This window comes from Vipera berus (genome assembly GCF_964194415.1).
Source record: "Vipera berus genome assembly, chromosome: 1".
In the NCBI taxonomy this organism is placed as follows: Eukaryota; Metazoa; Chordata; class Lepidosauria; order Squamata; family Viperidae; genus Vipera; species Vipera berus.
This window is the reverse complement of record NC_138202.1, coordinates 213,329,149-213,340,000: the sequence shown is the minus strand read 5'-3', so window position 1 is coordinate 213,340,000 and position 10,852 is coordinate 213,329,149. Positions and strand designations below refer to the sequence as shown.

General features: G+C 41.0%; 1 protein-coding gene across 1 annotated transcript; it reads right to left on the bottom strand.

Annotated features, from left to right (window-relative positions):
- Positions 1-969: 969 nt before the first annotated feature.
- Positions 970-5,312, bottom strand: LOC308660113 (retinol dehydrogenase 14-like). Its single transcript, XM_081314332.1, has 2 exons — positions 4,553-5,312; positions 970-1,997 (listed from the first exon to the last, which is right to left on the bottom strand). The coding sequence occupies exons 1-2, from the start codon at positions 4,928-4,930 to the stop codon at positions 1,380-1,382; spliced, it is 996 nt and encodes a 331-aa protein (XP_081170458.1). The 5' UTR covers positions 4,931-5,312; the 3' UTR covers positions 970-1,379.
- Positions 5,313-10,852: the final 5,540 nt, after the last annotated feature.

The following is a 10,852-nucleotide window of genomic DNA, read 5'->3' as shown; positions in this document are numbered from 1 at the left end:
GAAGGGTATTCTCCTTGGTGGAGCAGTGGGCTAATGCCTCCTAAAGTAACACCAGCTGCCTGCAGTTAGTGCAGGTTCGCATCCCACCAGGCTCAAGGTTGACTCAGCCTTCCATCCTTCCGAGGTAGGTAAAATGAGGACCCAGATTGTTGGGGGCAATAAGCTGACTTTGTAATAATGCCACTTGGGGGGGGGCGAAAGCCCTAATAAGCAGGCATATACATAGGATGAAGGCTATTGCTAAGCACATTGGTTTGTGCTTTAGATTGTAAGCCGCCCTGAGTCTTCGGAGAAGGGTGGGATATAAATGGGATTTTAAAAAAAATACGAGCAGTATGCTTGAGAAATTGTATTTCTGAAATAATACAATAAACCAAAAAGGTTTATATTCCCAAGAGGAAAAAAAAATGGGGCAACCCAGGATTTATAACAAATGCACTACAATACACCCTCAGCAAAAAGAAAAAAAAGGCAGGGGTAATATCATTCAGATGCAGAAATTGCCTTCGACAACTTGGGAGTGGCCTTTCTCATTAACGGCTTTAAACAGAGTGGATCCAGGAGAAGAATTTTAAAACTGGATGGAGAGCACATATCAGTGGCCAAGGGCAAAGATCACAACAAACAAAATCATCTCCACAAGTGTTCCAATAAGCAAAGACACCAGGGGAGGGTGTCCATTTGACTCTCGTTATTTGTAATGGCTTTAGACGTTTTAGAGGATAAGATTCAGCGAGACAAACAAATGCCTGAGAATAAGATCTAAGGAGACAAATACAAGTTGAAATGCTAGGCAGATTATGTATTATTAACCACAGTGCAACCATGGAGCACTGGAAGGCTTTCATGGCAGAGCAGAAAGGCTGGCACGAGATATCACAAGCCACATTTTCTCTTTACAGTTTTTGACTAGGCTTCCTACCTAAAGCGGAAATGTAGGCCACGCTGAATGAGAAAATAGAAAATAGGTCTCTTTTGTTTTGTTTTAATAGAACATTGCTGCAACACATTTCAAATATAGCACCATGCACAGCTAATTCAGGTACAAAGCACCGAACTCTGAGCCCACAATTTGAAAATAGCCATTCTGGGTTTTTTTTGTTTTTTTCATTTTCACAGAGGATTTATATATCTCTCTTGAAATATATTAACGTTTTTCTTATTATACTCTAATTCTTTTCATTAAATATTATGTTTTCTTTCTATGGTAATTTTTTGTTTTTTGTTTTTTTAAAAAAAGTGGAAAGAATAAAGATTTGACACAGACTGCTCTGAATCCCAAGATAAGTGTCTCAAAAACCAAGGGGATAAAGTGCAAGGAAAATAACGAGTCTCAAAAATAGCCTCGACCATTGTTTCAATAAAGTGCTTCTTCTAGGTCATTTTAATAATCCCACCATCACTTCACTGATATCCCACAATTTTCTTGCAACCAAGTCATCTGTGGCCTTGGGCAACAACTGCTCCTCCTTGCAGTCTCCAAAATATTTCCCAGATATACCCTCTACGTCAGGAGAAGTGGCCAAATAAACAATGGCTTGGGCTCCTTCCGATGGAGACTTGAAAAATGCCCAAGATACCAAACTGAAAAGGGGCTTGGCTAATAAAGGAATATGTATATACCTACCTAGATTTGTTCTAACCATACCAGGATGTAATACATTCACAGTGACACCTGTGTTTTCTATGCGTCGGGCTAACTCCCTGGTAAACAATATGTTGGCCAGTTTACTTCGACTGTAAGCAAAGCTTTTGTTATAACTTAATTCACTGTTTAAGTCATCAAAGTTGATTTCTCCATATTTGTAAAGCTTGGAGGATACCACTACAATCCTGCTGGGAGCAGAACTTTTTAGAAGACCAAGGAGGAGATTTGTGAGCAAAAAGTGACCTAAGTGATTGACGCCAAACTGCATCTCAAAACCATCCTCTGTCTTCATATAGGGACACTGGAATATCCCAGCATTGTTGATCAGAACATCCAGCCTTGGTTCTTCCTGCATGAGAGAAAGAGAGAGAGAGAGTAAAATCTAAAGGGAAAAAAGGTGAAAGATTAATATTCCATGTTCACAAAGCATTTTGGTTCTTTTTTAAAAAATTTCTACTTGCACAATTTTGAAAGACTGTCAAACTTAGACAAATAGTTCCTGAGAAGAAAAAAAAAGCACGTCTAAAGAAAATCATGCACAACACAAAAGCAACATAGCCAATCCTTACAGCTTCCTTCGTGATTACCTGATTCTTGTGCTTTTTTAACACACACACAAACAAACACACAAACAAACACACTTGTTAAAATTATAATGCATCTTTTCTTCAGCAATTCACATGGAGATCTCCTTCTTATTCCCACAGCAACAACCTTGTGAGATTGGCTGGGTGAGAAACAACAACAGTCTCAAAGTCATCTACCGTAACACTCTCAACATGTCCATAGATGAAGACTATCTGGAACCTGAGTTCTCATGCTGGCTGCAGGTACTAGTGTATGGATTAGGAATGGGTGGCCATCCAGATGTTACAATTCCCAGAAATCCTAGCCACCAAAGCCATGATGGGCTGTATTGTTAAGCAACACTTATGAGGCTCATAAGTTTGGGACTGTAGCATTCCTTCCTATTAGTTGTGCCAGTTAGATTCAGGAACAATTACAGTACAGCAGCCATAGGAAGTAGGCACAGGTTTTCCATTTCTGCAGCAGGATAAAATCTATTATTAGCTGAACTTCTATCGAACAAGCAAAGGCAAACCCAACATTGCTCACATACTTATTTACTAAATATTTTTGCAATTCTCTTCATATGCTCTGGAGATCAAAACATTCCTACATTTTAGTCTGACATACAGTCTTCTGTTTGATTATGATAATTTAAAAATAAAACACCCTCCTCTGTTTCTTAAAATACCAAGATAATTTTACCTCTCACAATATGAGTACAAAAGAAGCCAAGAAGCCTGAAGGACCAGCCTATCTACCTCATCTACCCAATTTTAAATCAATAGATGATTGTGAGTATCTTAATTTTATAACATCAAAGTAGTGCTTAAGGTTATGGGGCATTCAATTGTGCAAGATCATCTTCTTAGCTAGTCTGCATTTCAGGCCTCACATCCTGCCCTCACCAGTTAACACACTCTGCAATGCTAATATTCATGCTGGAAAGGCTTTTCATTGCTTGTTCAGCAATGTTTGGGAAAAAGAACCCAGTCTCTTGATGTTCCATGCTCCCAGTGGAAAATCACAACTAATTTTAGCCTACCAACTTGTATACACACAATGCACTGTACATGTTGATATCCTTTTCCACATCTGCTGCATATTAATTCCCATAAGCTGAAGTGGTTTCTCTGGAGATATAAGGGAAGGATCTGTCTACATCAGCAATCCACACACATATCCTTCCTTACTGCAGCTCACAGGTGAGAAGGGGATGATAAACAAAGCTCATTTGCACTGATGAAGAGGCTGGATAAAACATGGATCTTTAAAATTCAACACAAAGGATCCTCCTGATTTCACAATTTTTACATAGCACCTACCAGAATCCAATATTAAAAAGTAAAATAGATGCATTATTGCCTAGTACATTTTAACTATCATGGATCTATGTTTAGCATCATCATGCTGCAAAAATATGAATGTAAACAACGGATCCTCTTAATGTTGCATGATTTTTGGAATACATAAACAATTAGTATCACATTACAGACAATTTCCATCTACAAGCGATGAGTCATCTCAACCACAGAGTTGACTATTTAAAGTGCCACCTGTAAGAGCTGGTTCACAAGCTATTAGGATGGCCACTAGGCGTTTTCAAAACAACAGGTGCACCTGACAATTCATAAGCGGGTTTTGGGTTTCAGTTTGGGCACTCGGTCTCTGAAAGGTTTACCATCACTGGTCTATGACTTTGCTATAATCATAACTATAATCATAATAACTGAACCTATGTAAAAATAATGTGAATGAAGAACCGTTCTCCAGATTCCCACATTAGCATACGGCAGGACCACAAAATAATCAGAGACAATTATTAGCATGCATACTGTGTGGAAAGACCACGAAGCCCTGCATAAAGTCACGTGAAATCAAGAGGATCTGCATCCAGAACCCATGTTTTTCTGTCAACGGATCAGCCTAAAAGGGCCTGACCTATTTGAGAGCGCAATAGGTTATTTACAGCCATAATCTATTCAGGTTTCAAGGTGAATCCCACGTAAAAGCCGTATCGAACGAGAAGACCTACGTTTGGTTCCAAGGGCTGCAATGCGGACCCTTGACTTAAGCATAACCTGCTGCAGAAGAAACGTTGCTGCCTCGGCAAGCGCCCTAATGCACCGGGCGAGGGTCCTCTTTACCTTCCAGGCTCAGATGTCCCAGTGGGATCCTGTTCGTCCCATGCACGAAGGATCCCAGGACCCCCTTTGTGTCAGAGGAAAGCAATTTCTGCACTCCCCGGGGCTGAAATGTGTCTTTCCTGGAGCAGGGAGAGTACCCGAGGGGTTTTAAATCTCCTCCGCCCCACCTCTGCTCTCACCCGACCCGTACCTTCAGCACCTGCTGGCAGAAGCTGCGGACGGAGCGGAGGGAAGCCAGGTCGAGCTCGTGCACCACCAACTCCCCGCGGCACTCGCCCCCGCCGCGCGAGCAGAGGCCCACTTCGGCGCGGAGCTCGCGGGCGGCCTCCTCCGCGCGGCCGCAGTCCCGGCAGGCCATGATGACCCTCGCGCCTTGCCGTAGCAGCTCGGCCGCCGTGGCCCGCCCCAAGCCGCTGTTGGCTCCGGTGATGATGGCAGTCTTGCCCTCCATCGGGCCGCCGGCCGGCATCCTCGGCGCAACTTTTCTGGCCGCGGAAGAGAAGCACCGCGCGAGGAAAAGCAACCCTCCCCCCAGAGCGGCGGCCAGGAGGATCCCAGCCACGGCCATCGCCTAGAGAGCCCCAGGCTGGACGGGATTGGGCGCGAGCTAGGCCGACCGAGGGATCACTCAGAGTTACGACCCAATGACATCGCGCGGCGGGCGGGGTGGGGTGGGGGCGGGGAAGGAACCTCCGGGAGTTGGGTAGGTTGGCTGGCTCTTCTCGCTTGGCATTCTGGGAAATATAGTTAGCGGGCGCGAAGTCGGGATTCGGTTTTTACCTGGCGCTCGCCCTGTTCCGTCCTGATTGGAATTTTCTTTTCTTTTTTTTTACATGTAATATTTGTCATTATTAGGCAAATAAATGAGCCCAAATGAATGTCATCTTGCTTTAGACATGTTGCACCGGTGCAAAAAGAAACCGGGTTTATTTGTTAGACTTATCAACAAAGCAGGAAATTTGCTTAGCTGAAAGGTTTATGCCAGGGGTCTTCAAACCTGGCCCTTTTATGACTTGTGGACTTCAACTCCCAGAATTCCTCAGCCAGCGTGTCTGGCTGAGGAATTCTGGGAGTTGAAGTCCACAAGTCAGAAAAAGGCTAAGTTTGAAGACCCCTGGTTTATGCTGTTATCAGTGTCTACAGTTAAGAATGGTCTTTATAATTTGGTATTCCTTCAGGTTCAACTTCCTTCTGACCTGTTTAATTTCCACTAGCTTACATGTTTTTCTTTTGTACTATGTGCAGAGGATAACGCTTTATGTATCTGACCAACTGGATTCTGTTCTACAGTTTAGGTATAATAAAATTAGTGTGTTTAAAATTGCCAACAGATTCTTCTTTTCTGTTTGCAGCATAAACATAGAAAGATTAAATTATTCACATCTAGTTCCCTGTTTGATTTAGGATCTCCAGTACAATTACTTAAAGGAGAACAAATTCCAGATGTCTGCATTCAACTGTTTTATAGAGTGAGGAAGGTCAGCTTAAGCAGATACACTTTTGCCACTTGGGATATGTTTTATTTAATAAGTATTGTTAGAAATTCAACCAAAGACGTGTGTACTTGTGTATCTGTATGTACATTTATATGTAATCACATCCTCTAGTTGGGCAGAAACAATCCAATTGAGGGATATCCATTAGATTGAAAAGTATGCATCATGAAAATTTCTGTCATGATGATGTCATGAAACAAATTACATCATTTTGTCAGCTCTAATATCATAAAAGGTACTAATTGCTGCAGATGTAATTTGTGTAATATAGAGGTGAATAATATCATTTAGACTACTTTCTAATGAAGTTGTCAAATGGTGGGTCAGGATAGGAGCTGATATAGTCACACACAGGGACAGCACTTAAAGAAATGAGGGAATTTATTCTAAACACTGCCAAACAAAGCCTTTAATCGCATATTTCCACTGTCCGGTATCTGAAATGCCTTAAATATGACACAGTCTCTTCTGGTCTTTCCATTTGTTCATAACACACCGGGATTTTCATCCTGGTCTGCTTCCTGCCTTCCAAAATCTCTGGATTTGTAGGCTCCACTTCATTCCACGTTTCCCAAGGGGAGGTCTCTCCAACAACATGTCCTGCAGTATCTGCAATTTTAAAAAATCCCTTCTCTGCTTTCTTTTATATCCTATATCTAGGACATACATGTGCCAGTCTACAAGTACCTTTCAACATTTCCCTCTACCTGCCTATGTGTTTACAGGTCTTGTGCTAAGTCATCTGTCTATAAAAACCTATGACGTGGGCACAGACCCAACCCCTTTCCTTTAGCCGGGCACTGCTGTAGTTGCCATTGTGCTAACGAGATAGATTGCAGGAGAAATCTGATGTGCTGTATGCAATATTTGTTGTGGCAAAATCAAGATTTCGGTGTAATGCCTTTGGACAACAACTTTAAACAACAGCCCAGGATTGTTATAAATCCAGTGGGAAAAGAATAGTAACAGGACTGTATAGAATCACTTAGATGAGATAACCAGAAATGTTAAATAATAAATATAGCAGTGTTGTTTTGAACCATTCCCGACTCCTTGCTAATCTCACTTTTAATTTATAATATCAATGGTAGATTCTCTAGGAGGGATGTCAGAAGCAGCAGTGTGTAGCCTTTAGTTGTGGCTGAACCCCCCCCCCCCAATGCACATCAACTTTATCTCAAAGCAAGATCTTGCTAGGGATGTCCTGTTCCTGCTCACCAAGCAGAATGAGATTCCCCTAACCTCTCCTTTTCCAAGACTAAAGCCTTTTTTATTATTATTTTATTTATTATTATTTATTAAATTTTTATACCGCCCTTCTCCCGAAGGGCAATAAATATCAAAATACAAAATACAAAAGTTAAAAAAGATTAAATAATTATGCCCAATAGTTAAAAACTATATTAAAACTCAAACCCAACCCCCAAACCCATCAGACCAGGCCGGCTTGTTCAAATAAATAGGTTTTTAGATTGCGTCGGAAGGAGCGAAGGTCGGGGGCCATCCGGAGCTCAACCAGCAAGCGGTTCCACAGGTCTGGCGTGCCCACAGAGAACGCCCTCCCCCTGGGGGCCACCAGTCGACATTCTCTGATCGGAGGCATCCTGAGGAGGCCCTCTCTGTGGGAGCGCACTGGACGGAGGGAGGTTGACGCCGGCAGCAGGTGCTGCCGTAGGTAATCCGGACCCATGCCATGAAGGGCTTTATAGGTCATCACCAGCACCTTGAATCTCACCCGGAGGGCAACTGGAAGCCAATGCAGCTCGCGGAGCAGAGGTGTAACATGGGAGTATCGGGAGACCCCCAACACAACTCGCGCGGCCGCATTCTGCACCAGCTGAAGCCTCCGAGTGGTCCTCAAGGGCAGCCCCATGTAGAGAGCGTTGCAGTAGTCTAGCCGGGAGGTCACGAGCGCATGGGTGACTGTGCGTAGGGCATCTCGGTCCAGATAGGGCCGCAACTGGCGCACCAGGTGAACCTGGGCGAAGGCTGAGAGAGCTCTTCTTATATGGGAAGAAAGAAAACAAAGCGTTTGCTGGTGTAGAAGGTAAAAACTGAGACATCACATTTAAGCTTGGAGTTTTGTTTTTTTTAAAAAGAGCAAGAACAAGAAAAATTGAATCAAAAAGGAAATATTGCTTGGATAAACATTGGCAAGTGACTAGTTAACATTGCATCCTTTATTCTTTATTTTCTTCTTGCTAGTCAAAGTTGTTATTACTGAAATTTATTTTACCTATATAAGCTCAATTATATGTGTATCCTGGCATAATTAATCAATTACCATTTTTAGAGCTGCCCATCTCAAATTTATAATTATGGACAGGTATGTTAAAGAAAATATAAAAATATGAATACAGAAAAACAGACACATGTAGAAAGAGTAGCTGGAACAAAACCAGACTCCTCAATCACAAATCAGCATAACCTATGTGTAGGCTCAGCCTCATCTCCTGACCCCTGGGCTCTGTGTCACAGTATCATTAGCCATCCATCAGAGCCTGTAATTTATATATTTACTTATTTGTATCCCATCTTTATTATTTTTACAAATAATTCAAAGTGGCAAAACTATCCATCACACTTTCCTCCTATTTTCCTCACAACAACAGTCCTGTGAGGTGGGGTTGGGCTGAGAGAGAAAAACTGGCCAAAATCACCCAGGTGGTTTTCATGGCTAAGGGTGGACTTGAACTCACAGTCTCCTGCTTTCTAGCCGGATGCCTTAACCACTAGTTTACCACTGAGTGTATATGTTTAGTAGTACTATCTTGACATTTTCAATAATCATTTGTAGAGCTACATCTTTATCATTTATCACTAACATTCTTTTTAGCTAGAAGCTCTAATAATGTATACTTCTCCAATTTTCTTGGTTAGAAGTTTGAAAAAAAAGACTTAAAGAAAAAAGTGTAGAAGCCCTTAAATTTCTGTCAATAGAATTGGTGGGATTTTGGATTGTTGGCTTGCTCCTTATTTTTGAACTCCATGGAAAATATGCAGAACACAAGTCAGGCATGATCAGTTTATCATGGATCCCACTCTTGTATCATGCATGGCAATAGAAATATTGGAAAATCCTTATTTCTTTGTGAGAGATTATGGCCAAGTCATGTAGGATGAACAAGTCTGAATCATTTGGTAGAGAAATCCTTTGCTTAGCCTAATTTTAGTAGACCTTTCCTTGTCATAGGATTTCCCAAATTTCTTTTCATCCTGAACCGTAATGCGTGTACTAAAGTAGAGGGAGAAATACAATGTCTTTTCTATCTTTTGTTACAATAAAAATGTTAATAATTATTTATTAGAAATTCTATTCTTTGAATTATCTTTCATTGTACAGAAAAAACTATACATTCAGGGATTAATTCTGTAAGATAATTGGTTAAAAATTTGGACATTCTCTTATAAAAAGTTCCTACGTAGAAAAATATGGAACATTTAGATTTTATTAAGGTGGTAAAGTAGTTTTAAGCAGAGGTGGTTTGCTTACAAGTAACAATAACAGACACTTTCAGTTGGCTCACGTGATCACTGAGCAGGATAAATACTGTAATACATTTAGGAAAGCTAAGGAATTAAAAATAAAGCCACATCTGATTCCATTGTGTGGAAACCCTAAATTGGGGTGCTTTGATCATACAGAGAATGAATGGAGATCAAAATGTAAAACGAACGGGAGGAGCAAATGAGTTGAGAAAAAGGGAAAGACTTGAGAAAGCCATGGCTAGATGGAACTGGTAAAATCCTGAGACTGGAATATGTGAATAGCTTAATGAATGAAGGTAATACATGAAACAATCTATGGAGGCAATGGAATCAAAAAATTTGCAAGGCTAGAGAGGTAGAGAATACTATCGTGGTGTAGATTAGCATTACCTTTATTTTCTTTATTTTGTTATGCGCTTAATTTCTTCCTTTTCTTTCAACTCGTATCCGTGTTCTGCAAACAGCCATGCAACTTACTATGAAAGGAAATGGCACAATAGATATATATTTATGTATGTATTATCAAAGCGGATCTAGTTTTGAATCCTGCAATGGTCAAACGCAGTGATAAATATGGAGCTGGGGTAGCATCAATTTAAACATTCCTTTGGCAGTGTGCTTTTACATTTTTATTGTTTTTCTCTTGCCAATGGAATTGGTACTAGGGCTTCAGATCCCACAAAAATACACAAACTCTTAAAAAACCTATAAATGGTTCTTCTGCATTTGTAGATGTTCCTATTAATTCTATAGGTTACTTTTCTATTATTTTGGAAGATGTTGGACAGTAAATTTTTAGTTTGTGCCAAGTTTATGGCTGTTATCTACAAGGCCAAAGTAGTGTTTGAAAAACTCTGAGGTTATTAGTTTTCAGAAAAACTGGACTTACGTGCCCAATTGCTGTAACTTGGGAAGAACTAATAATCAGCAAAATGCAACCATCGCCACTCTCACTATCTGTAAATGAAGAAAGGTGTTCACCATGGCCTGCTTATATATCCTTCCAAGGCAGATTCCATCAAACTCTAGTCAGAAAAATTACAGCTAGACAGTATACAGAGCAGAAATGTTCTTATCCTATATTGCTGAGAATTTTCTGCCCTACTTGCTTGATAGGGCCAAAGAACTTTACTTGCAAGTTCTCTTATGTGGTGAAAGGATTGTGACAGCAGCCAAAACATATGCTACCATATTCATTAAATGGCAATTATGTTAACCTAAATGTTCTGAATTTTAAATTAAAACAATACGTATGTTTGCATGAATGTTATGTATGCAGGAATTTATAGGGCAGATAGGCAACCTTGGCTCTTTTATGAATCGTGGACTGCAACTCCCAGAATTCCTGAGCCAGCCATGCTGGATCAGGAATTCTGGGAGTTGAAGTCCACGAGTCATAAAAGAGCCAAGGTTGCCAACACCCTGGTATAGGGTAATGATGGCAAACCTTTAGGGCACAGGTCTGCAACCCGCGGCTCCGGAGCCACATGCAGCTCTTTCATCCG

Excerpts from the sequence above, each read along its gene's own strand:
- LOC308660113 (XM_081314332.1), bottom strand. The coding sequence starts at position 4,930 with ATGGCCGTGGCTGGGATCCTCCTGGCCGCCGCTCTGGGGGGAGGGTTG. Across the intron at positions 1,998-4,552 it reads TCTGCCAGCAGGTGCTGAAG|GAAGAACCAAGGCTGGATGT; the intron begins GTACGGGTCGGG and ends TCTCTCATGCAG.